Source organism: Manis javanica, chromosome 6, assembly GCF_040802235.1.
Source record: "Manis javanica isolate MJ-LG chromosome 6, MJ_LKY, whole genome shotgun sequence".
In the NCBI taxonomy this organism is placed as follows: Eukaryota; Metazoa; Chordata; class Mammalia; order Pholidota; family Manidae; genus Manis; species Manis javanica.
Genome location: NC_133161.1, coordinates 35,951,506 through 35,979,302, shown reverse-complemented (window position 1 = coordinate 35,979,302; position 27,797 = coordinate 35,951,506). Strand labels below are relative to the sequence as shown.

At 36.6% G+C, this 27,797-nt stretch overlaps 1 protein-coding gene across 2 annotated transcripts in view; it reads left to right on the top strand.

Annotated features, from left to right (window-relative positions):
* The window catches only part of ZNF277 (zinc finger protein 277), a 129,804-nt gene extending 102,884 nt beyond the window's left edge, over positions 1-26,920 (top strand). For both annotated transcript variants that reach the window (XM_073238583.1, XM_073238582.1), the window contains exons 5-12: positions 4,269-4,360; positions 11,113-11,223; positions 12,893-13,025; positions 18,079-18,146; positions 19,271-19,367; positions 21,272-21,314; positions 22,330-22,504; positions 25,229-26,920. In XM_073238583.1, the coding sequence (XP_073094684.1) occupies positions 4,269-4,360; positions 11,113-11,223; positions 12,893-13,025; positions 18,079-18,146; positions 19,271-19,367; positions 21,272-21,314; positions 22,330-22,504; positions 25,229-25,415 (906 nt within the window). In that variant the 3' untranslated portion in view covers positions 25,416-26,920. The remainder of the gene's footprint in view (positions 1-4,268; positions 4,361-11,112; positions 11,224-12,892; positions 13,026-18,078; positions 18,147-19,270; positions 19,368-21,271; positions 21,315-22,329; positions 22,505-25,228) is intronic.
* Positions 26,921-27,797: the final 877 nt, after the last annotated feature.

The following is a 27,797-nucleotide window of genomic DNA, read 5'->3' as shown; positions in this document are numbered from 1 at the left end:
TCCTATAGTTTTTTTCTAGGTTAAGGAGAAGAACAGGGGGGTCTAAACAGGATAGCAAATAAATAGCAAAAGAAAAGGAGATATAGATGGGGAAGCCAATTGGTGGGGACAGAAGTAGTCTCACTAACAGAAATGAAAAGTTTCAGTGACTGAAAGGAAATAAATGCAGATGGCCATAAAAGAGAGGTGAAAATCAAACCAGAGAACACAGCAGTTTAGAGTCATTTGTAGGGGGCAAAGAGATCCTGAAAGTAAAATGTAAGACACATGTTATTACAGTACAATAAAGTAGTAATTGTTCATACAGAACAGGTTAGATTATATCTTGAGTTTGAAGAGTAGAGAATACAGGTATCTTGGAAACCATCTTGTGTAAAACTATTAACCCTTTTAATACCAAAATAAAATTTCTGCAATCTAGAAAGTCTACCTACCCAAAATACCTCTTTTTCTAATTAACTCAGGAATAAGGTATAATTGTATTTGTACCTATTATCTGTCCTATGATTTTAGTGTGTTCTAGAACCTCAATTGCTGAGAAGCTAATATCCGACTCACCTAAATGAAGCTTTTCTGTGGATATTTTATAAGAAAGGTTTTTATATCATCCTGCCTTTCCAGATCTCTACCCCCTAGATTCTGAACTTGTTTGTTCGCTAAAGGGAAAACTCATTGTTCAGTGTAGCACAGAGAAGGCAAATAGTGAATCTGTGGCATCTTACTACAGCGATGGACAGTAACTGTAATGGGGTGTGGGTGGGGACTTGATAATATGGGTAAATGTAGTAACCACATTGGTTTTTCATGTGAAACCTTCATAAGAGTGTATCAATAATACCTTAATAAAAAAAAAAGAAAAGTCATTGTTACATGCCATGTGTCTACATATGTTACACTCTGTACCTTCTGAGAAAAAAAAACAAATGTGATATCCTTAAAATAGCACCACTTTGGCACCAAGCAGCTGTGTAGCTTTAAACAAATCCTAACATCTCTTTGTAGGGAGTCAGTAAATAGTTTCTCAAATACTGAAAAGCTAGTACTGAGCAGTATTGGTCAGAAAGGAAATCTTCCTAGAGAGGTTAGATGTAGTTAGTAGAAACTGAATATTTTAATGGGGAAACATTAGTAAGATAGCCAAGGAATAGCAGGCTGAGTATTTACTTTATTACAACCACAGGAGTCAGGTATGGAAGAATACAAGTTGGAGCTCGACAGTTGGAGCAGAGAACCAACTAAAGCTGAACTACCTAGTCCTCCTGTACATTTTTCCCAGCTATAGAGCTCTTCCTGGCATTGATTATAGTAAAATGAGAAATGTCTTAGGCAAATAAAATAAACAGCAGAGGTGGAGTAACAAATGGTTTCAGTAAACTGCCCTTGAAGGAAGGTCTGGGAAAAAATTTAAAAAGACTGCTTAATGGACAAAAGGCTGATCTTGAAGGAATGAACTTAGCTAAACATTGAAGAAGTTGTATAGAACCTACCAGATCAGGCACTGTGTGAGTACTCAAGGAACTTCGTTTCTCCTATTGTACTTGTAGGTAGTACAGTCACCTAGCTGAGAATCCACAGCACTGCCATCACATATGGGAGGAGCTCCAGAACCAAAGAACAGCAGAACAGCGTGGCTTTAGTTCCTTGCCAAGAAACTTGTAGTTTTTTGCTTTATTGCTTTGTCTATTCCATGCTGTCTCTACTTAAGTACAAATTAGGCTCTCCTAAGAAGAACCATTTTGCATACAACTTTGAGTATTTATACTGAAGTTGTACAGTTCAGAGTCATTTGGTAAATTTGGGCAAAGAAAATCTTAGATGAGTTAATATCACTTGGTGTGGACTTACAAATCTTTTATGTTTATGCTGAGTCAAAGCCAAGGAAATACAAAGTTGAGTAAGATTTTTCTGTAGCCAAATGTGGGTTACATCATCACGAGCTTGAGAAATATGAGCCAGAATGATGATTTTTAATGGACACTAACAGTGGGCTGAAAACAGGATCACGCAGAGGAAGTACATACTCAGCCTTATTGCAGAGTAGTGATAGTGATCTTTTCAAGAGCTTTATCCATTGGTTTTTGTTCTTGCTGCTAACAGAGTTGTCAGTAACAAGGTTCTCTTTTTTAGTCAAACCAGTCATGTTTGTAAAAGTTTTCCTTTCCCAAAACCTCTTTCATTTGACTTTTACTGTCAATTTCAGTTTTTATGTAAGGTTCACTTAAACTTTAAAAGCAGTAATTAAAATTGCCTGGTACATTAACCTTCCCCTTTTTATTTCTCTTGCTTTTATCTATCCACTTGATACCAACATGAAGCTATATAACCTTTTGAACTAAAAGGTTTCTTTTCTGTTTGTTGTATGCCTGAAGTGTTGAGCAAGGTCTTTCCATTCTGCATGTCAGAACCCCAACATACACCAAAGCTGTAGCTTCTGGAGTCTCCAGTAAGCTTCACAGCCTCTGAGAGCTCCTCTGTCAGGCCTCAGAGTCCTGCTCTGGATGTATTTGAACCCTGCAACTCAGTATTTGAACAAAGATTAGAAGAATCCTGGTACAGGTTTCTTGAGTTCCTCAGCAGCTCTCTTTTCTCTAGAACCTTGTTCCACAAATTAAACTCAATTTAGTACCCTGAGTGCTAGTCGTCTTTTTTTAATCCATCCAGTGAGGTAACTATACCTTGTTTGGGTTTAATTGACCCATGTTGCAATTTGGAAAATCCCACCCAGCAGAAAACTGACAGTGTATTACCTTTTTCTCTAAAAGATCACAGCCTTGTTTGTGCTGTCTATTATCCAGTGTCTGAAAACACATAAAATAAATGAAGCAGTTTGTTTTAGAGTAGTTTACAGGGAAAGAGTCAGCAAGATAATATGTTATTCCATCATGGCTGAAACCAGAAGTTCATTGAATTGATTTTTATCATGGTGGCTTCTTAATATCTTTTTTCTACACTGAATTAATATTTCTAGATATCTGGTGATACAATTCCAGAAATACCACATGAACTTTATTAAACTTTTAAGTACTAGCTCATTTTTATGCTGTTATGTAAATATTCAGAGAATTAGCAATAGGTTTCCTATTTTGAGCTGCATGTTGTAGGAGAAGCTGGAAAATAGTGTGCCAGTAGAAGAACAGCATGAAGACTTTCTTTTAACTTCAAAGAGTTTTCACCTGCCTTCAGAAAACAAAGCAGGCAACAGTTACCAAAGAGAAAATTGCTAATAAGTAGTGGAAATTGATATTGGCTGGATAATAGTAATATCCAACATTTAATGACCTAGGCACAATTTGAATTCATAAGTTATCTGATTTAATCCTACAAACAATGCCATAGGATAATGTTTTCATTCTCATCTTAAAAATGAGAAAACTGAGTATTAAAGAAGTTAAATAAAATATAGAGTACAGGTGAGAGCCGGATTTTAAACCCAAGTCTGCTCATTATTTCAGAGCCTGAGCTCTTAACTTCTGTAATATAGTCCAGAAATGCTTGCATTACAGAAATGGGAATCAAGTTGGATCTTAACAGGTATGATTTGTAAGAGTGAAAAAGCATAAGAAATAAAATGACTTCAAGGAAAGATGATGTATAGAACCACCTTGTTTGGAACAGGTTGTTGCCAAAGCATATTTAAAATTATTTGAGGTGGAGAGTAGTAAGATAATTGTGCATGAAAGCAATGTTTAAAAAAAGTTTTCCTAGCAGCAAAGAGAGGATGCATCTGATGGAAAAAGGATAGAAGTCAGGGAGACCCTCTAGGAGACTTACTTACAGCAATTCCATAATGACTGATTAAAATTCTCAAATGACTCAGGGTGAGGACATGGAAATGGTGGAGAGTAGTAATATGAAAGACAGTTCAAGTGAAAAATTGATCAGAACATTCTTACAAAGAAAACTGATAATTATGGAAAGTAGTAAGTCAAAGATACAACCACATATTTTTGTTTTTGGAAGAGAGTGAGGATGGGAGACAACTAATAAAAATTACTAAATAGGAGGAAAGACAGGGCAGGGAAGGTTAGTGAGACCCTGTTGTCAAATTTCCTATGTTGCTATTCAGATGGAGTGTTCTGTAGGCATTTAACAGTAAAGACTTGGAGTTTTGATACAAGGGCAAGATAGAGGAATTTGAAATACTGTCAGTGATCATATACTCCCTTTGTGTTTCCAACCAATCGCTTCCCATCCAGATCATGACATTTATCATTAGCTAACTATATATTTTTTAAAGGTAGTATCATGTATCTATTTCTGCCTTACAGAAAGAAATTCTGGAACAACAGCAGCAAGAAAGAAATGATAACAGTTTTCATGGCACTTGTATGTTTTGCAATGAGGAGTTCCTTGGAAACAGGTTTGCCATTATGCATGTCTCTAAATGTTAGTTTTTCATCTGAAAATTCACTGAAACATCCATAACGGTCATACAAATTAAGTTGAATGGGTTGGCTCAGGACCCTTTTCATATACCTGCAGAGATTTTTTTAATATGCTTAACATCAAAAATGGACTGTAGTTGCTCGAAACAGATTAGAGGAATAAATTTTTTAAATGCCAAAAATAGATTTGTGTTTAATGTTAAAAACCTTTTTAATTGCCTGACCAGCAAGACCATGTGCAACAAATTATTACAGATATACCTTCTGTATTGTTAACTAAACCATTAGCAGTTTTTGGTGTTTCGCTATTATTAAAAATGATAAAGAACCTAAAAAACAAAAACAAAAACAAAAATCTGGGGGATTGTTAGTTCTCTTACCAACCCCAGCTGGTGTACTGTAATTTAATTCCAACACTAACCACCCAGAGTTGGCATGAGACTGCAGGTTTAAGGGCATTGTCCCCATCAACATTGCCCCAGCTTTAGACACCAGCCACAAGTTCAGGGGATTCCCCAGGACACCTGCACTTTTGACCAACTGGCTACAAATTCACTAATTCCCACCAGTCATTTGCATGAGGTCAATAATTCACTAACATAACTCACAAAACTCAGGAAAGTGCTATTCCTACAATTACAGTTTTATTTTAAAGGATACATATCACGAACAGCCAAATGAGGAGATGGAGAGGGCAAGATCTAGGAAGGGCCTGAACTCATGGTTTCTATATCTTCTCCCCAAGAAATCAGGATACCTCACCCTTTCAGCACATCAGTGTATTCCCCAACCAGTATCTTCACTGAGCTTTGGTGTTCAGAATTTTTAATGGGACTTCATTATATGAGCATGATTGATTAAATCATTGAACCTAATCTCCAGCCCCCTTCCTTCACTGAAGGTCAGGCTGGTCAAAGTCCTAACCCTCCAATCACATGATTAGTCATTCTGGTGACCACCCCCATCTGAAAGCTCTCTAGGGACCCACCAGGAATCACCTTATTAGCACAACAGATATTTCTATCATAGAGAAATTCTAAGGGTTTTAGAAGCTGCGTGCCAAGAACCAGGGACAAAAAATCAGACAAATTTCATATTATGCAAAGTAATATTTACAAACATACATTTGTTCAGAAAGACTTTGGTTCTTTGTCAAAGGGAAGTCAGACTGAGACATGAAACCAAAGTCAAGAAAGCAAAGCAAGTTTTATTATGCTCTGTAATAGAGTAGGCCCAAACCTAGTGTCTGACAGGCCCCAAATTTTGGGGGAGAGTTCCTTTTTATGAGCTTTGCAAGGGTTTTTTAGGAGGGGTAGTGTTATACAAACAAGAGTTAATTGATAGGCTGGCAGTGATGTAAGCTAATTTTTACTGTGCATGCTCTGCCCCAGAATTCTCTCTGATTGCCCACAAAGAAGGTATCAGTAAAAGTGTAATATTTCCAGAATCTCTTGCCTGGCCTTAGTACATCTCCATATCAATAGGTGTTTTCAAGGGGAGGAGAGTACTCCATCTCCATATCAATAGGTGATTACACAGGTGCAGGGAGCAAGGGTATATCTGGACCACAGAGGTTTGGTGGGATCCCTTTTTGCAGCCAGGTCACAAGAGACACCGGCAAGCAGAAGTGGATGACTGTTGGTAAGCAATAAATGGGTTTCTCCCATTTTATTTCTCCCTTTAACTGATTTTGGCTTCAAAGGAAATTTTCCCAGGCTGGGAACATATTTTGCACCAGAGTTACAGGGGACTAAACCGCAATGCTGATGAATTTTAATGACTTTGTAATGAGGACAGGTCACTTCAGTACACCCCAGGAGCATGCCTAGTTAGGCTGTAGCTTGTGGAATGTCTCTTGTGATTTTACTGGTCCTGCTAGGGATTTTCTCATTGGTGGAAACTATCTGTATTCCTGACCTCTCTGTGGTCAACCCTACCTCTCCTCTTACTTATCTCTGGCTTCCTGACTAACACATTCACTCAGATACACGTCATGAAGTTGTAACCTCTAGGAACAGGGAACAGTTTCTGACAACATAGAACTGGACAATCAGAAAAGTATTTCCTGCCTACTTGAAAGAAAGCAGTCTTTAGTGTGAAAACAAAACAAACCTACCACAGTACCTGACATTATTGTTTAGAAAGCATAGTTTCAGTAACAACATAAAATAGACAATCACAAAAGTATCATTTTCTGCCTACTTGAAAGAAAGTAATCTTTAGTGTAAAAACAAAACAAACTTCACATAGTAGCTGACATTATTTTTTAGAAAATGTTGAAAAGGAGAGGGTAGCTACATATTTGAATTGAGAAATGGGTTTTGTTAAAGCATTAGTAAAAATATCATTAATAAAAATTTTATTCTTATATAGATCAGTTAGATAGAGAAAAATCTGTGCCAAGATCACTGATTATGCTTCTACCTGTCTTTCCATTTCAACGGGCTTTTGGAGGATGGCAGTGAGGACCAGGCTTGAGAGTTATTATGATCAGTAAAAATACACCTCACTATCAAAAAATTTACCAAACATTGCTACTGAAAATTTTAACCATTTTTAGGGTAGGATTATTGTTAACCTGGTGAGGAGGTATGTAATTATTGTTAGGGTTCTCTAGTATTGACATATGAGAAGCTACAAATGATGTTTTTGTTTTCTATAGCTTAAATTTTCATGGTAAATGTGGATATCAATATAACTTGAAATACATATCCATATGATAATAAATTCTGATAATATTGATACTTCAACTTACTGAAGTGTTTTTCTAGTTCTTAATGTAATCTTGTTCTTTTCTACCTCTGTCTATATTCTCTGTTGAGTAGGGTCACATGGGAATTAAGTGAGCTCCTCATCGGTTTTCACTGACTATGTCATTTTTCTGTAGTAATGAAATTTTTAAGAAATCAACCAGTAACAAAGATAAGCAGCATCTATTCTTTAGAAAATATCTCCTTTCCTTTAGCAATTTTTATGAAAAAGTTAGTTTATAATAGAAGATTAAAGATAACCATCTGATTCCTGCTGTGTACTGTATTATCAGTGTTTGAGACTACATTTGTATCCTCCCAGCCTAGGAACATAAAAAGAATAGACAGGTGAGTGATGGACAAGGATAGAACAATAAGTACCTTTCCTTATCCTACATATATTGTTTCCCATCCCCTAGTAATTCTTGACTCTGGAATGTATAAAGATATTTCTTTCAACCAATATGTGTCTCTTGTAGAGAGCACATAGTTGAATCATGTTTTTTTAATCCATTCTGCTAATCTTTGCCTTTCAATTGGATTGTTTAATCCATTTATGTTTGATGTAATTATTGGTAAAGATGGGATTTACTTATATCATTTTGCTATTTGTTTTCTTTATGTTTATGTCTTTTAAATTCTCTCCTCCTTTATTACCTACTTTGTATAAAATAAATCTAGTGAACCATCTTAATTTTCTTGTTTCTTTTACTGTATTTTTTAAATTACTTTCTTAGTGGCACACTCACTATTCATTACAACTCACTGGGAATTACAATTAATATTTTATTTAAAGCAGTTGATTCAGATTATTACCAGTGAAATTTCAATAATACATATAAGCTTTGCTCCAATGGAACATGTTTTTTCTGACTCTTGTGCTGTTGTGACATATAAATCACAACTTTATACATTATAAGCTTATTAACATGTTTTATAATCTTGGTTTAAAGAATTGTCTTTAAATCAGTTATGAGAAAAAAAGAGTTATAAACAAAAATTCATTTATATTGTCTTTTAAATTTTACTGTATAATTAACTTTACTGGTGCTTTTTATATGTTCATGTAAATTTGAGTTATTCTGTTACTGTCTAGCATCTTTTCATCCTTAACCCAAAGGACTGTTTTTAGTTTCTTCATGGACAAGTCTCCTAGAAATTAATTTTCCCAGTTTTTGTCTATCTAAGAATGTCAATTTCACCTTCATTTTCACCCTTTATTTTTTGAGTGATAGGTTTTGTTGAATATAGAATTCTTGGTTAACAGTTTTCTTTAAGTACTTTGAATATGTCATCCTACTATCTTCTAGTTTCCATGATTTTTTATGAAATGTCAGCTGTTAATATTAGTAAGAATCCTTTGTGTGTGATGAATTGCTTTTCTCATGCTACTTTCAAGATTCTGTCTCTTGTCTTTGGATTTCAACAGTTTATGTCTTGATATGGGGCTCTCTGATTTATTCTACTTGAAGTTTGTTGGGCTTAGATGTTTGGGTTAATTTTTTACCAAATTTGGGAAGTTTTCAGCCATTATTTCTTCAAATATTCTTTCTACCCCTTTCTCTCTTTTCTGGCCTTTGGGAAATCCTATTATACATATGTTGGTAGACATCATAGCTCTATTAATCTTTCCTCATTCTTTTTCTTCTGTTTCTCAGACTGGAAGAAAATCTCAGTTGACCAGTCTTCAGGTTCACTGATCCTCTCTTCTTCCAGCTCATATTTTCTTTTGAGCCCTTGTAGTGAATTTTTCATTTCAGTTTTATATTTTTCAACTCCAGAATTTATATTTGTTTCTTTGTGTATGTGTTTTTCTTAATTCCTACTTTTTTTTATTAGTATTCCCTTTTTGGTGATATCATTCTCATAATTTCCTTTGATTCTTTAGGTATGGTTTCCTTCAGTTTTGAACTTATTCATAGTAATTGAAGTCTTTGATAAGTTCAACATTTGGGCATCCTCAGAGGCAATTTCTGTTGACTGCTTTCTTTTCATGTGAATGGGCCATAGTTTCTTGTTTCTTTGCATGTCTTACCATTTTTTCCTGAAAATTCAACATTTTAAATAGTGCAGTGTAGTAACTCTAGAAGCCCAATTACTCCCCCTCCCAACCAAGATTTTCATTGTTGCTGTTTGTGTATTTAGTGACTCTCCTGGACCTATTGGTCATGTATGGCCACTGAACTATCTACTCAGTTAAGCTTAGTGTTCAGCTAATAAGATAGATTTCCTTAAATGATCTGAACCAAAATATCTCTTCCCTTTGCCAAAGGGCTCTGTAAGTGGGTTAGAGCATACCTTCTACTGTCCATCAGTTTGTCTTGGCCTCCACTTCCTGCTTGTACAGAGTCTCAGAGTCAGTGAGAGGCAAGAGATTAGGGTCTTCTCAGAGATATCCTGGTCATGCATATAGCCCTGCACATGTGTGTGATCTTCTAGATCCCCAGGAGTATGTCATAACATTTCAGTGTTCCCTATGGACATCTTTTTCCCCATATTTTCCTTTTAAGATTTTGGCCAACCTGTTGTTTACCCCAACTGATATTGCCTCAGGTAACTACAGTGTTAACTATATAGGAAATTTTTATTCTTCCACTACAAAGAGGGAAAAATATTTGAGAAGGAAAAATATACTGACTTAGCTCCCATCTCCTAGCTTATGGACACTAAGATGCCAGGCCTTCGGGTCCCAAAGAGGTTGAGAGCAGAACTTGTCTCCAGTGAGTACATTCAGTGTGACTCTTAAAGGCAAGAGGTCCTGATGGCATATAGACTGGGAGTGAGGGAAACCTCCCAATTCACCCATGTCCCTTAGCCAGCTATATTTATGACCCCATCCAAGCATAATCTAGGGTCTGAAGTCCTGGGCAGATGTAACTATGGCCTGGCTACTCTAGGGAAAACCTCCCTGGATTCAGAGGTACTTCCCAACATAGCCTTTTGGGTAGGACAAGCTTTCCAACCTCTGTCTCACGCCCTCTGCTACCCATCACCCTGCCTCTTATGGGAGACTCCCAGGTAGGCCTCTGCCTGGGCCCTTCCACAGCCTGGGCCTCAGGCCTAGAACCCCTGGGAAAGTCCAACTCTGTCTGTGGGCCCAAAAGACACTTAAGTACTATACCAAGTATTAGTTTTATTCAAAGTTATGTAATTAGACAAATGGGCATATTACTATGAGATTAACAAATATATTTCCTAATTTAAAAAAAAAACAAACATTTTCATAGGAGTGGTTGCTTCATTTCACTTTCTAAAGGAAAAAAAAACAACACTGGAAACAATTGTTTTGGGGCCAGCTTAATGTCTAAATAAGCTAGACAAAACAAAATGTATGGTGTATCATTTTATATAGTCTATCAATGGTATGTGTACTAATGACATGTGTTCCCCAAAACTGTAACCTTTATTTTATGAACTAAAGTTGTAATGAAGTCCCAATAGAATATATTTGACAGATAGGCTTTTTTGCTATGTAAAAGTTACATAAATTAAAATTTTCCTTTTTAGCATAAATTAATTACCAGGCTGGTCACTGTGTGACCAGATAAAACATATATAACCCTTACATGTAATTAGTTGTGTTAACTGTGGGTACCAGGTTTCAGTCTGATGACAATCTGACTAAATGTCTATGATCACAGGTCGTATTTCTCTTGGGAAGTTGTCTCTTCCTCTTCTCCATAATGACTTGGAAAAGTAGGCAAACAACAGCTTATTTAATAGTTTAAAGGTCAGGAACCCACTTTCACCTGTAGAATATAATGCTGTCCAATGGCAGATAGTAGGACAAACTTAGACTCCCTTTGAAGCATAATTTATAACATATCACTCTTTAATAACCCAAATGTGAATTTGAGCATTTAACACTTGCTTATACTCTAATTAGTGTTTTTGTCATTATACAAATGCTACCCCTGACCTAATTTGTTCCTACATGATTTATAAATTTTTTTTAAATAGCTCATATTTCTTCATAGATCCGTTCTTTTGAACCACATGGCCAGAGAACATGCTTTCAATATTGGATTGCCAGACAACATTGTAAATTGCAATGAATTTCTATGTGCATTACAGAAAAAGCTTGACAAGTGAGTACTTTATTATGAAACACACCTGGAGCTATTTTAATCGTGGACTCATGAATTTTTAAAAATTAATGTAATAGAAATAATTAAAGAAATGGACTTTTTGCTTTTCTTATGTTGGATTTTATATGATAATCCTCATCTTGTCTAGATCATAGTACCTAGATTATGTTCCATAATTAAAAATACCTTAAATACTGAGCAATGCACATACCATATAAGGTATGTTGTATAGGATATGAAGAATATACAGACATACCTCATTTTATTGTACCTTGCAGATATTGCATCTTTTACAAATTGAAGGTTTGTGACAACCCTGTGTCAAGAAAGTCTATTGGTGCCATTTTTCCAATAGTATTTGCTCACTTTGTGTGTCTTTGTCACATTTTGGTACTTATCTCAATATCTCAAACTTTTTCATTATTATTTTATTTGTAATAGTGATCTGTGACTGGTGCTTACTACTTCCTACAAGCCCAGATATTTTTTAGCACTGTTTAGCAGTGAAGTTTTTTTCACTTAATGTGTGTACATTGATTTTTAGACATAATGCTATATTGCCCACTAATGGACTATAGTGTTAACATATATATGTTAACATATAGTGTTAACATAACATTTATATGTACTGGGAAAACAAAAACTTAATTTGACTCACTTTATTGCAGTCTTTGCTTTGCTGCGGTAGCCTGGACCTGAACCTGCAGTGTCTGTAATATGCACCTGTACTCACCATCCAGCCTAAGATACAGAACAGTAGTAATTTTTCTGAACCTCCCTGTATGCCCTTCCACATTAGTATTTCCTCAGAAATCACTATTCTTAATTTTGGATTTGTAATGCCCTTACTTTTCACAGTAATTTTTCTTCATATTTAGTAAAGTAAATATACTTTTTAATTGTATGTTATTCAACTTTATGTGAGATAGACTATCTGCATTCTTACATCTCTTAATATTTATGCACATTTATATATCATAGGACTCCAGTTTTGCATTGATCACATTTTGGCAACCATGGATATTTGGAGTTTAGCTTGTAGAAATAAGAAAGGAAATTCTCCAGGTCACCAAAATGGCTTTCAAAAATCCATTCACTTTTCTTGGTAAAGGGGCCAAGATTTTTTTCTCTTAAAAGATTTTTTTTTTGTCCATTTATATACAGTACTAAAGAGTGTGGTATTTCAACTGACAACATTTGAAGGAATTAAATTAAAAAAGAAGTATCAAATGATACAGATCAATTATAAAAAGTTCTGAATTAAAATTCTCATATCAACACTACACTAACAAGTCCCTTCCCTCTTTTTTAAAATGACCCTTGGTTTATAAAATATTGCCTGTTGTTCTTTCTAGCAGGATTAGCAGTAATGAATATCCCTCATCAGTTTTTTGCCCATAAATTGTTTTTTATAAAAGAATACAGTTATTTAGCATAAGAAATAGCTAAGTTGGCCAATTTAGCCAACTACCAAATAAACCACAGCATGATCCTCCAAAGCCAAATGAATAAAGTGTGAGGGATCCTGACAGGGATGTCACATCCCATGTAAAGGCTCTATGTGTGTGACCTAAAATGAATAAATTTAAGACTCAATAATAATAACAGGCTAGTTCAGCAACTCTCCAAAGACTTGTTTAATCTATCAATGTTTATGTGTTTCTTTTAGCTTGCAGTGCTTGTATTGTGAGAAGACCTTCAGGGACAAAAATACACTTAAAGATCATATGAGGAAAAAACAGCATCGTAGGATCAATCCTAAGAACAGAGAATATGACCAATTTTATGTCATCAATTATTTGGTAAGGCTTTCTTTTTATTATCTAAAATCTGATTGCATTTCTGCAAACAAAAGTCTTTCTAAGGTCCATCTAATATTTAGACAAGCAATTAGCATAAAAGTCAAAATGTAATTGAGGGACACTTTCAAGCAGTGATTAGCTTTAAAAGGGTTGGTTTGCAAAGCATAAATTGACTTAATTTGTCTTTCACTTACCAGATGCTATATAGTAAAAATGTCATGTCTCTAGAACTCACAGTAACCTGGACCAAAACAAACAGAAAGCACTTGGATATCCACACACTCTCCCCCATTTACTGTATTATCTATTACCTCCAAACCAAATACTTCTTTCTGTATTGTATTCAAAAACATTTCTTCATCTCTGAATGTGCTCGGTGCTATGCAAGATATATCTACAAAAACACTTCCTTTATCTCACCATTAAAAAAATCTTCCCTTTCCCCCAAAAAGTTTATTCTAATCATTCTCATACACCAGCTTCTATTTTAACAGAAACTGTAGAGAAACCAAGTCATTTCATTAGGCAAGAGGACTTTTGTTTGTCCAGTAGGATGAGCTAATAGGATTACCATGTCAAGGATTTTAAATACATTGAAAGCTTTCCTTGTCCAGAAACCTCATTACCATTTGCTGACCTCTATAGATCATAGTCCCTTATGGTAAGAAAAGGTATTCAATTGGAAGCAAATGTTTTGGGGATGGGGGACACTTGGAAATTTAAGAGGGGATTTTTGATTGACACAATGACTGGGTAGTGCTATGGTCCCTGCCCCAAATCTGGTGTTTTAGGTGTACACAACAAAGGGAAACTACTTAATGTAAAAGGGGAGGCGGTTAAGTAACCCTCAGTGGGACTGGAAGAAAGATGGGGAGTTCTGTTTGTGACACTTTCCTTAAGCAAATGGATATTGTTTTTTCCTTTTCAATATGAATTAGAATCCAGACCCATGAGTCGCAGAAGGCACAGTTGATTGTAATCAGCCGTTTTATCTATTGGACAGAGACAACCATATCCTGAATTAATGTTGGAAATTTCTGCTCTAGGGTAGAATTTATGTCCGTTCTAACTAATCCTTATGGTATTAAAGTAAAATTCTTTCTGAGAAGCAAATTCAACATGTATTTAAGATTGACTCTGAGAGGTTGCCACAGCTTGCTACAAATGTTTTACAGCTAGCTACAGGCAAAGCCGCCCTTTGAGTTCTTTAGTCTTTTGAAATCACTGAGTCATTAATTCCTAGAACAGACACTGCGTTAGGGCCCTGCCCAATCTAATAGGGAGTGGACCTCAGTGTTAGCTCTAAGAAATATTCAACTGCTTCAAAAAAGAAGCAATTTAATAGCACTTCCTTCTGGGGTTCTTTTAAACTAATATTCAAGAGTTTTGGACTAGAAGAACATTATGTAGCTGGAGATGTTGCTTTTAGAGGGAACTTGAAAGGGACTGCTCCCTCAAATTCTACTGACACTTTCAGAAAATTATGATACTTATTCCCTAGGCATCAAATAGGTTGACTGTCAAAACTGAAATTGTCTGCTAGGGACAGCTGTCCCTAGATGAGAATGCTAGATTATACTGTTCTCAGAGTACCCACATTTGATGTAGCATGAATCATAGCTTGAGAGAAGACAATAACATATAAAATGAAAAATCACTTTATGATAATATTGATAGAAGTATCTGTTTTTAACTAACAGCACTTGAGTACTTATTATGTGCCACACACTGTCTTGGGTATTTATATTAAGTCATTTACTCTTAACCAAATCCCTGTGACACAGGTTTTACCATTATCCCCATTTGACAGATTAGGAGACTAGGGCCCAGAGAAGTTGAGTAATTTTCCTAAGGTCACAAAGCTAAAGCAATTTACATAACCTCTCTGTGCATCAGTTTACTCCAACTTCTCAATTTTAACAATATAAATAATACTAGTACCTACCCCTTACACTTTCAGTTGGGTGCTGTGGTCAAGTAATGGTGATTTATAGTGATCTACTCACCACCCACTTGCCAGGATATTCCTGTCAAGGTACACTTTAATAGTTATAAAAGGTGGGAAAGCTAAGGGACAAAGAGGTTGTTTTTGGCTCTCCTGAACATACAAATTAACAGATTCCTTTTTCCTTCTTAGGTGAGATAATTTCCATGCTTAATAACTAATATCAATTGTTGAATAGTAACAGACTTGCAAATATATAAAAGGCCCTTTATGTATTGTAGATTATCTACTTTGAGTCCTTTCTTTTTTTCTCACAAACAAAAGAATTCAGTGGATAGTGGAGATGGTTAAGTGGACAAGGTCCCAGGTTCTTTCATGTTCAGATACCCCGCCCACCTTGGAGGGCCACAGCCTGCTTTACATCATTATTAAAGTGTTAGTACATATTCCTGAGGTGCTCATGTTTCAAGCCTGAGTTTTTTCTAAAGGGAATTATTTACAATTTAAATGTTTTATTCTTAAAATATACAAAACCACTTGTAACAAGAGTAGTTAATATTTTTCACAATTTTTCATAATTTTGTTATAGTTCTAATGAAATTATTTACATTTACAACACTTCTCAATTTGTTTCTAATGAATTTTTTAAGTATATATAAGTGTGTGTGTTTGGGGGAAGAGGGGAGCTGGGTGAAGTGAAGGCGATCTTTTTTTTCCATGTTTTTTTCCACCCTCTCCTTGATTATAAACCATCTGATGCATGGGTCTGAGGGGGAGTTCTGAACATCTTTACTGACATGCCTTCCAAACTTGTTTTTCTTGCATTCTTCACTTTCCTGACATGATTCATTAGCAAGCACAGTGTCTTAATTAAAGAGAGTTATGCTTTTTTTTTCTCTTTGGGTCTTGTTTCTTTGATAAATCATATATTTAACTATACAAGACAGCATTCTAGAAAAGTCTGGAACAGTGTCATGTGCAAATTGTTTGTCTCCTAATATACTAATGAACACAGAGTTCTATTTTGCTCTCAAGTAGTAAATGGTTAGTACTGTATTGCCCAGAAAAATCCCTATGTGCCATACTGAATGCTGAGAAAGTTGCAAAATAATGCATTGAGTTTGGAAGTTTGACAATGAAAGAATTTTTGTCACTTTTGGCCAAAGCATTTATTGATAAGCAACATTTGCACATATCATTGAGAATGGTAATACTACAGATAGCCCATTCTTGAGTAATATCTTGCAACAATGACTTTAAACACCAAGTCCAGAGAGACCAATTAATGCATGAAAGATTTAATTCATCACCAAAAATTCCAGCTAACAAGTTATTGTTGGCAGTGTTGAAGACATTCTTGGTGTCTATAAATGAGGTTCAAACACTTCATGATGACTCTGGGAAGAAGGACATTACAGAGTCCAAATTAACTATCTCTAATGACATTATGGTAAATCTCTGCATGTCTGTGTTTATGCATCATTTAGCTGATAGATAATGACAGCTTCAAAAACCTCTCATTAAGTTGATGAATGATAGGTTTTTTTTCCCCCTAAATCATAATGGTGCTGATATTTCTTTGTTTTTAGTTAAATGAATACCTTTTTTTTTTTTTTGAGGAAAAATTCACTCTTGGTTCAAAACTGAGAGTGAATTTGGTTATGTTTTTCCAAAAGAAGGATATCGAACAAGGGTTTTTGTATTTATAGCAGACCAGGTTGGGCTTGCCTATGACCATAGTTTAACTGAAAGGTGCCCATTAGTGTTCCTACCCCTCTTGAATGCAGTGTCAGCTTTTGCTTGGCACCGTGGGACAATGGGTGTTGAGAGAAGAAAGGACGAGAGAGAGGAACAGATGACTCACAGGAGTAGAAGAGAAATGGTTGGGCCAAAAGAAATCATTCCTGCTCTTCATTCCATAAAATGTTGCTGAAACAATGGCTAAATTTGCCACACAGCCCAAAAAGGGTGGAACTTCTCCACGAACTGTAAGAGATAAAAGAGATTTGAGTAGATAAATTTAAATACCACTGTTGCTGGGTGCCAAGTGCCTTATATACATTAACTCATTTATTCACCTTACAAAAACCATTTGAGGAGGGATCTAAATTGGCATCAAATTTTTAGACTTTTTTAGTTATAGTTCAATTCAAAAATACTTTCTAGTACCCACTGTATACCTGGCTCTGGAAATTTAACAACAGCAGCCATGTCCTTATGGGATGTTCTAGTGGAGAAGACAGATAGCAAATAAAACAAATAGTTACACAGAATGATTGTGGTTAGTGATCAATGCTTTGAAGAAAAATAAAACACCATAGAGGAATTAAAGTAACTTGCAAGAGGGGTGCTGTTTTAAACAAACTAGTCAAAAAAAAGGGTGGTAACACTTAAGCAGATGTCAGAATGACTGAGCCTTACAAATATGTGAGGAAGCAGTGTTTCAGGCAGGCGATGCAGCAAGTACAAAGTATCTGGGGAAAAGTAAGTGTGCTATGTTCGCAGGGCAGCAAAAAGACCGGTCTCTCTGAGCAAACTGAGTGAGTGGAAAAGTGGTGGGATACAAGGGATGGAGAGGGAGCCAGGGCAGAGCTTGGAGGTCTTCGAAGCCATGATGAGGACTCTGGGTTTTATTCTAGCTCTGCTGAGCAGGCAGGGAAGGTTTATACCCACGGGGAGGTGTCCTTCAGAAAGGTGACGGGCTACTGCTTGAGAAGCAGGCTGTCAGGGCCCTGACGTAGAAACAATCCATCTAGGAGGGTGTTCCAGGGTCTGCAGTGAGGGATATTTTTGGTTTTTTAAGAAGATCCTCAGGAGATCCTAATGTGTATCCAGTTTGAGAAATGCTGATTTACATTTAAGAGAAAGGAATTTGACTGAAAAGATATTTCTGCTTCTCCAAAAAGAAGAACACCTTGAAAGCATTCCTTACCACCAAAATGAGAGTTCTAGTATATCCTTTTTACATTGTTTTAAAACCATTTGAGTATGGGTTTTAGTGTTTGTTTTTGGGGGTAGTGGGGGGAGTTCTGTGACTGTTTTCTACCTCCTTTCTCCTCTCTCCTCTGCCCCCTCCATCTCTCTAATGCCCCTGTTCTTCCTACGAAGGAACTTGGGAAATCATGGGAAGAGGTTCAATTGGAAGATGACCGGGAATTGCTGGACCATCAGGAAGAGTAAGACTTGTTATTGATGCTAATTTAATTATAGTATCTAAGAGTAGGAAAAAAAGTTATTTGGTTTAAAATGATCATTCTGAAGAGAAAATACAAACAAGGAAAAGTTTCTCAGCCATGCATCCTGTCAGATAATACTGCAAAAACTTAAACCCAAAATAACTTTGACATAAAAACCACTAAAACAACTATTGCTCCAACTAAATAGTGTTTTGCCATTAGAGCTCTTAATTGAACAAACAGGTAATATATAATTCAGAGAAAAATGCATTCTAAAGACCTTTGCTTAATTACTCTTGATCCCTGACCTTGCAAGGCTACAAAGCTTGTCATTGGAGTAGAGAATATAACTGAATTGAAGTTAGCCTTGTTCTGTGTTCTGATGACTAACTTGAAACATTCACAGCTTCTTTGCTTAAAATTATAAGCTTGAGAAGTATTCTTTTCAACCTAAAAGGATTCCCTGTTATTTGTCCTCTTTTCATTCAAAGCTGCTCGGCCTTATTTTTCTGCCAGGATTTTGATTTTCCTGGCTTAGAAATGACAAGTTGGCAATATCTCGAGAAATAAATGCAGCAGGGTGGGGAAGAATGGCAAAAATGATCCCGTTTGTTTTGTTTTTTTTTTTAGTTCTGTACCACCAGATTTAACACTTGACACATTTAAAATGATGAGTATTTCTCATATAAAAGATACATGGTTTGCCTTTTTAAAATACACATTTGTCATGCAGAAACACTTCGAGCCTCATACCTCACATCATGTGCACTTACTGGTTATGGCTAATGAGAGAGAGCATTGCATCTCCTGATATGTCTCTTTGCAGATTAAACCTAGCTGCCTCAGACATTGCACTGATTCTGTAGTGAAATATCGGCGCAGAAGAGAGACAAATATATGAAAATGGAGTAGCACCTGTTCACTATTTATATTAATTTCATGGTGCTGCTTTGAGTTTCAAAAGCTGTATCAGGAAGTATAATATGATGTGACAAGTCTTTACAAAAATGTCAAGAGTTGTAAAAGATTGGCAGGGTTTCCTAGGGAGAAGACAGTAAATACCAAGTCACTGAGAAGAACACCCTCTTAATGAAGGGTTTGCTGTTTTGTGGTTTTTTTTATAGTGAATGGTCTGATTGGGAAGAATACCCTGTCTCTGCTGTTTGCCTATTTTGTGAAAAGCAAGCAGAAACAATTGAGAAATTGTATGTCCACATGGAGGTGAGAAACCTTTTCATTTGAATTTTGTTTTGTTCTGACGGGGAAGCTGCTAATTATCGCAACCTCATCAGCTTATGCCTTTGGTTTCTCAATCATGATCCCATTTATGAAAGTGCTATAAGCAAAACAGAAGCAACAGGCCAGGTCCATCGAGAAGGTCACATTGAGAGGAAGCTCTCAGGGCAATTTACTGGACCTGGTGAACTGTTAGTGGGGGATTTCACAGACCACTGATGCTGTCCCACCTCTGAGATGCTTATCAGGCAAGTAATTCCAGCTTAGAATGTGGGATCTGCAGCTGCAATTCCCAGTACCCAAGATATGGACAGGTTCTGTGTCTTTTTTCGGTGCTTCCTGTGCTGGTGCATAAGGAGAGCAGGAGGCAAGACAGGCCCTTCCCAAAGCCATTGGAGTAAACGGGGTGGCATGGGCAGGGGCTGTGAGGATAGCAAGGGTACAGGCTATGGTCTTGCATTTCCCGCTGTTACAGGAGTTGGAGAGAAGAAATTTGAGGGTATTTCTAGTTTGTGCTTCCCATTATGGATGCCATTTTTATGTCAGAATAAAGCTTAAAGCTAATTGTTCTGAATCTTTTTTTCATCCCAGTATATCTAAGAGGTGACACACTCTCTTCAGCTCTGTTCCTCAGCTGGGCGGACGGTGGGAGCAGGGATGGGGACATCTAATAGTTCATGGCAGTATCTCAGCTGGGAGGAGAGGGATGATTATAATAGAAAACTATTACCAAGTGATTCTGGTATGTTTTCTCTCCTCTGCCCCCCACCCATTTCTGGCATAAGTTGAGCAGACTCCCCTCTTCCACTCACCTTCTCTTCAGTCTCATTCACAAATACTGTTCTTAGTTCAGTAAAATAAAGACCCAGAAGGTGCTCAAAAGGCCATGGGTATCTACCTTTATGAAAGTAAAGAATCCGTTTCTCTGGAACAGGTTGCAGCTGTTATGTGTGTGTAGTTCCAGTGTTTAATTTTAGTTCATAATGCCCCAATAGAAGTGAAAGGGGCCTTAGCACCCTGTACCCTGTGTAGGAATTGCCTTTGCAGCATCCATGCCAGGTGTCCCCAGCCTTTGCTCAGTCACTTTCAGTGATAATGCGTTATGAGGTTCCTAATTGTCCTGCCTGTGGCATTGCCCTGAATGCTTCACAGGGAGTTAGATGAGGCATACTAGTCTCTGTATGCTTGCAAGTGAAAACATTTACCCAATTAGGTGATTACAGGATGGAACAGAATAAAATAAGTCTCTGCATTATAAAAGTCAAGCCATGTCAACTTGCTGCACTGGTGGACAGTGACTGCATTGGGGTATGGGTGGGAACTTGATAATATGGGTAAATGTAGTAACCACGTTGTTTTTTTCACGTGAAACCTTCATAAGAGTGTATATAAATCATACCTTAATAAAAAAATTTTTTTAAAAAGTCAAGCCATGTAATTTATGGGAAGATGTGAGTGAAGAGAAACTTGCAGGCTTAAATAGCATAAAATGAAAAGCAGAATTTGTACAATTACCTATCTGCTTGGGGGCAAAGCACCTAGGTCCCTAATTCTAGTCTGGATGTATAATACACTACGTAGGGCTTCATCTTACCTGGAGACTGAAGATACTTCTGTCAGTCTGCAGAAAGCATACAGAGTAAATTATAAAACTGCAGGTACAAGCTGTGAATAATTAAAATGTTTTAACTGATTGACATGACTTGTTTGCTTTGCCTTAAAAAGCATTTGGATGTGGAGGGAAGCAATTAGATTGGAAGACTTCAAAAGCAGATGATGAACTGAGATTGTGGTGTTCAAACTCCTGAGAATAAGGTGTCTGCTTTGGACTTTGGCCTGAAAGATTAAATAATTCATGTGCTCACAGATATATTTATCCCATTTTTTAGGATGCACACGAATTTGATCTCCTCAAAATAAAGTCAAAACTTGGTAAGTTTGATGTGGAAGTTGTTTTCCATAGTGCTGCGTTTTCTTATACCCATCCTGTAAACGATGCCTGTGTTCCACAGTCATGATGGGAACATGCACAGCCAAAATGTGTGTCTCCACAGATGGTGTCAACAGACCTGCCTGAAGCAGTGATTCACAGACATTTTGAACTGTAATTTCAAATGTTTATTTCATATAGTCTCTCTTCTTCTTTCCTACCAATATGAGTGCTTCAGATAAAATGCAAGTTAATGGTTAGTATCCATCATAAAGTAGAGGGGGCTAATGGGAAGAATGTGGGCTTTGAAGTCAGACTAGAGTTCATATTCCAGCTCCAGCACTTATGGGCTGTGTCACATTGGGGCCCAGGTCCTAAGAATTAGGGATTAGATAATGTGCATAAAATACCCCCTGCACTTCTTGACATTGGAGCTAGATTATTTATTATAGGTGTGCCCAATTATATCATTCTCAGTATCGCTATGATGGAAACATTAGGGGCATGAAGACATAAAACACTGGCTTACTAATGAATCCAGGACAGTACAAAGCTCATTTCCCACAGCTCACATCACTGACGACTTCCCTAGACTCTTGAATGTATTACTATACTTTGCTGTTCTTATAGACATATATTTGTACATATCATTAGATTAGTAATCAAGAACATAGGCTCCGGAGCCAACAGTCTGGTGTCAGATTCTGACTCTGTCACTTGCTAGCTGTGTAGCCTTCAACAGTTACCTAATATGTCATGTGGATGATAGGATAATACTGCCTATGTGATGAGGTTTTGTGAGGATTAAGTGTATTAATACATGGAAAATGATTAGAACAGTACCTAACACATAAGACCTATATAGGTATTGGCTATTATTATTTGGTATCTGTTATTATGCTGTATAATTGCACTACTTTCTCAGGTTGTTTAATAAAGAGAAGTGGCTCTTCTACAAAATTACAACAGTACAGGTCTGACCACTTGTCTGATGATAATGTGTATTGTCATTTTCAGGGTTAAACTTCTATCAGCAAGTGAAACTGGTTAATTTCATTCGGAGGCAGATGCACCAATGTAGATGTTATGGCTGCCACGTGAAGTTCAAATCCAAAGCAGAGTTAAAGACTCACATGGAAGAAGCTAAACATGCATCACTGCTTCCTGAAAGAAAGACATGGGATCAACCATTGTGAGTACTGTTCAGCTAAATGTACACTTCTTTGCTTCATCTCCCTATGTGTTTCCTTTATTTAAGTACATTAAACTTAAATAAAAACGAAATGCATGTTTTTTGTGAAAAGCAAAAATCTTCGAAAACCTGACTTTTAAATTAATCCCTCTCTTATAAATGTAACTAGCTATTTCAGGTAATGTGGTGAGGAGATAGATACAGCTGTACATAGATATAGAAGTATAGATTTTTAGTTATATTTTGTTAACAGAGCAGTACAAGCATCTTTCCATATCTAATACACACCTATTGCACTATTTTTTAATGGTTGCCAAATATCCCATTGTATGGATATGCCTTAATTTGTTAGATATTTAGGTTCTTATGTTTTGCTCTTTTAAATAGTGTTACAATGAATATTCATATGCCTGCAGTTATTGCATACTTAATCTAAGTTTTCATTTAGATACACTCCTAGAAATAAACTGTGTCAAGTTTGCAACTACTAGGGCTTTTGGTATAAATTTTTGCATGTTGGCACTTTAAAAACACTAAGTGATTGGTTTACTGATACCACCTATTGAGGAGGTATCAGACTCCCAGGTATCCTTTGCTAGGCCAACCTTCTGGGTTGGTTCTCATATCACTCTGGACAACCTCAGTTGAGGGAACCTCTGAGAGGTTGTGGGTTCTAGCTGCCCAGAGGTCCCTCTATTCTCAGGGAATATTAAATCAGGACTTTCTAAACTCTAGCCAAATATCTATAGTTTTTCTTCTTTAGAAAATCCCAGATTTTGGCGAGGATGCAGAGAAAGGGGAACCCTCCTACACTGCTGGTGGGAATGTAAACTAGTTCAACCATTGTGGAAAGCAATATGGAGGTTCCTCAAAAAACTAAAAATAGAAATACCATTTGACCCCAGAATCCCACTCCTTGGAATATACCCAAAGAATACAACTTCTCAGATTCAAAAAGACATATGCACCCCTATGTTTATTGCAGCACTTTTTACAATAGCCAAGATTTGGAAGCAACCTAAGTGTCTATCTGTAGATGAATGGATAAAGAAGATGTGGTACATATATACAATGGAATACTATTCAGCCATAAGAAAGAAACAAATCCTACCATTTGCAACAACATGGATAGAGCTGGAGGACATTATGCTCAGTGAAATAAGCCAGGTGGAGAAAGACAAATAATGATTTCCCTCATTTGTGAAGTATAACAATGAAGCAAAACTGAAGGAACAAAATGACAGCAGACTCAGAGACTCTAAGAATGAACTAGTGGTTACCAAAGGGGAGGGGTGTGAGAGGGTGAGTGGGGAGGGAGGGAGAAAGGGATTGAGGGGTATTATGTTTAGTACACATGGTGTGGGGGACCATGGGGAGAACAGTGTAGCACAGAAAAGGCACATAGTGGATCTCTGACAACTTGCTGCACTGATGGACAGTGACTGCATTGGGGTATGGGTGGGGACTTGATAATATGGGTAAATGTAGTAACCACATTGGTTTTTCATGTGAAACCTTCATAAGAGTGTATATCAATCATACCTTACTAAAAAATATATATATATATATATATATATATATATATATATATAGACATATATAAAAGAAAGAAATCCCAGATTTGTGAGAGACAAGGTTGAGCCCTGGATTGACTTGACACCCTGTTCCTACAGTTTTTCTTATATAGCTTGAAATCTTTAGAGGAACCCCAGAACTAACTCTGAAGTGTGTCAAGAGAAGGAACCAGAATAATAGACTTAAAGTTCTCTAGATATTATAATTTTGAATCACCTAGAATGAAGGAACCAGTAATGATTAGATTGGAAAACAAAAACCACAAGGGAAAGTGGTAATTTTTATCATATATTTAAAGGATTCACGAATGAAAGAGTGACTGTATTTGAACTTTGCTAGCCTTTGAGGAAGAACTGGGACCCTTGAGTATAAATGAGAGGGATGTCTGTCTTGCCAGTGGGTGTCAGCGCCGGGCAAGTTCACTATGGATTCAATGTGATCAAAGAAATGACAGTAGGAAGTTTTTGGGGAGAAAGGGTTATACGCAACTTTATTCCCCCGGTATCAGGTCAGTCACTAGAATCCCTTCCACTCAGAGCGAGTCTGCATTCAGCAAGCTGGTCTCTACCTCTAGGCTTCTCTACCCCCGCAGCCTTCTCAGTCTCAGTCTCTGTCCTCGGTGCTGCCACCAGTCCAGCCACTGCTCTGCTCTCCTGAAGCCTTGCAGCCATGCCACCATGTCACCCAGAGCACTGAGCAGAGCTGTTTATATAGAATCATAGTGACGTATTGCCTACATGTGTGTAGTGAGCTAGCTGACCAGGGCCAGGTGAGAATCCTGGCCACAGGAACCTTCATTTTATCCACAGTGTCATTTTTAGCTTCATTATGAGGAGGTACTATCTAACAGCTGTTTGATAGTGGAGTCAGCAGCCTTTTAAGATAGTGAGTTTCTTATTATGGCAAATACCAAGTGCAAGCAAACGCTGAATGGGCAACTAGCAAAGATACTAGTAGGACTGAGGTCAATCAGTAAATGTCAAACTGAAAGTAATTCAGTGTCATTTCCCTTACAGCCTTTGCAAAATGCTGATGAAATTGTTGGCAAGGAAACCTAGCAAAATTTTAGTAATATGTACATTGAGCTGCCTAGAAACTTTCTGGACAATTTACAGTTTGGTTATTCAATATATTTGTGGTTGTTCACAGGTATTATTTTCCAACCTATGAAAACGACACCTTACTGTGTACTTTGTCTGACAGTGAAAGTGACCTGACAGCTCCAGAACAAAATGGAAATATTGCCATCATCAGTGAAGATACATCTAAACTGCACGCCTTGAAACAAAGCAGTATTTTGAATGAGTTGCTACTACATGAGTGCTTGAAAAACTAGAAACTGCCACAGAAGCAGTTCTTCATGTTTTTCTTTTATGAGACAGACTTGAAAAACTAGTTGAAATTTGAACATGAGCAAAAAATTAGTCCTTGATGAAATAAAGTTTTTTAAAATAAATGTTTTTTACAAAACAGAAAACAGAAAAATACAGTGAAGACTTTTTGATATTTTGGTGGTAAAGTTTTATTATGTACTCATTTTAACTTATCACATTTCATTAGACTCATAATTATCTGTAATAAGACACAAAAATCACAATGAAATGAAATGAAATGTTGAAATTATGTATGAATCTACTTTCAGCCAGTAGCTTTAGTCTCTTCCCCACAGGCCTTCTTCATCCAACAAGTCACAAAACTTGACAGTTGTGTGTTTTCTGTACTACACTGGGTAAGCTATAAATGTAGTGACCAAAAGAGGAACCACAAAAGAAAGGAGAAATATTCAAAGATCTGAATAATGCACAAATTGGACACTCTTTCCGAAAGATCAAGATCTGACTATATAATCTTTATAGCCTTCTGCCTAGAGTTAGCAAGTTCCCTAGAAATAGACATCAAGCCAAATAACTTTTTCCCATACAGTCTATACATCACTAGCAGATATGTACCATTTTTAAAAACACAACCACAATATCATTTAACATCTAACAAAAGTAACAATAATTTCTTATCATATGTTTTCAACTTCCCCTACTTGTCTCAAAAATGTTATTTTACAGTACTACCAGTTTTAGGACAATTATTGTATGTGTCCTGGTAACATGTGCTGAAGAGAACAAAACATCCCTCTTGAGGATTCCTCCCCAAAATGTATAACAGGAATATAGAAAGAAACATCAAACAAACCCAAATTGAGGGAAAGTCTGCAAAGTAATTGGCCTTTACTCTTCAAAAGTCAAACTCATGAAAAACAAAGACTGAAAGACTTTTCCAGATTAAAGAAGACTAAAAAGATTTCACAATATATAATCCTAGACTGGATTCTGGACCAAGAAAAAAATATTTTCTGTTGCTTTAAAAGATAGTGGGACAATTGGCAAAACTTGAATAAAATCTGGAGCAAGTGTTGTGGTATTGGTGTTAATTTGCATATTTTGATCATTGTACTGTGGTTATATATGACAATGTCCTAGTATTTAAAATTCAGACTGACATATTTAGGGTAAAAGAACATTTCATTTGCAACTTTTAAAAAACTAATATGGACATGTATAGAGAGAATGATGAAGTAAATTGTGTAGTAGTAAGATGGTAACATTTGGGGGATCTAGGTGAAGGTATATGGGAATTCTCCATACCATGGCAACTTTTCTGTAAGTGTAAAATGTCTTTTTATAATTGTTGTGTTTAAATCAGTTTCCAAGTGAGATCCATAATACATTGCATTTGGTTGGTGTGGTCCTTAAGGGTCTTACAATGTACTATAATAGTCCATGCTCCCTTTCTTTTAAATGCCATTTATTTATTAAAGAAACTGGGCCTTTTGTCTCACTTTCTGAATTACCTGTTCTTTTTTTAGGAGCTACAAAATCATGATTTTCTAATTTACTTTACAGTGGGTTCTTCACACAGCTTGTGCAATACAAAACACTGGGGTCTGAAGTTCTGGTTTTGAATTGTTAATAGAAGCCTGTGTAGGCAGTGCCCAAGACTAATCGTGAACTCATATGGCCTGTCCAGGGTCTCAAGAGCAATCTCCCATCATGTTTGACAGATTTGTAAATTATATAGGCTCTGACCATGCCTCTAAATCTCCAAGCGTCCAGTTATACAGACACCCATACAAGACTTTTACTGAAAACCAATCAAAGAAATGAGAACCTTTGTTATAATGAAAAACACCTAGAATAATAATGACATAATTAAGTTACATTTTGAAACCAAAGATTAGCAAGGCAGTTAGTCCTGTACTTAGAATCTTGTATCTCTAGGAGTCAGATTTGTTCAGGAAATCAAGGAATGTCTGGAGTGTTTCTTGAATGTGTCAGTCAGGAGCAATGGAAAAATGAACAAAATAAACTGAATAATTATGCTTGGGAAGGAGAAAGCTTATTTGGAGATCTTAGAGTCCAAATAAAGATCAGATGGATGTAAAAGCAAAAATGAAATTGAAAGCCAGATAAAAGGAAAACATGGTATGTTTAGGTTTAGTTCATATAAGAGGTTATTTTTTATGTGGGTAGATGTTTTAGGGGGTTGGGTGGGGGTCAGGAATAATTACTTGGTCCCAAGGAAATCAAGCAAGAATAGAAGCAAAATCTCAGCAAACTACTGACCCTCCCAGAGGGAGCAAGAATATATGCCACTACTGGCAAAGTACTCTCTTAGAGCTACATGGAGACTCCTGGGTAAGAATCACTGGGACGGCTCCTTAAAG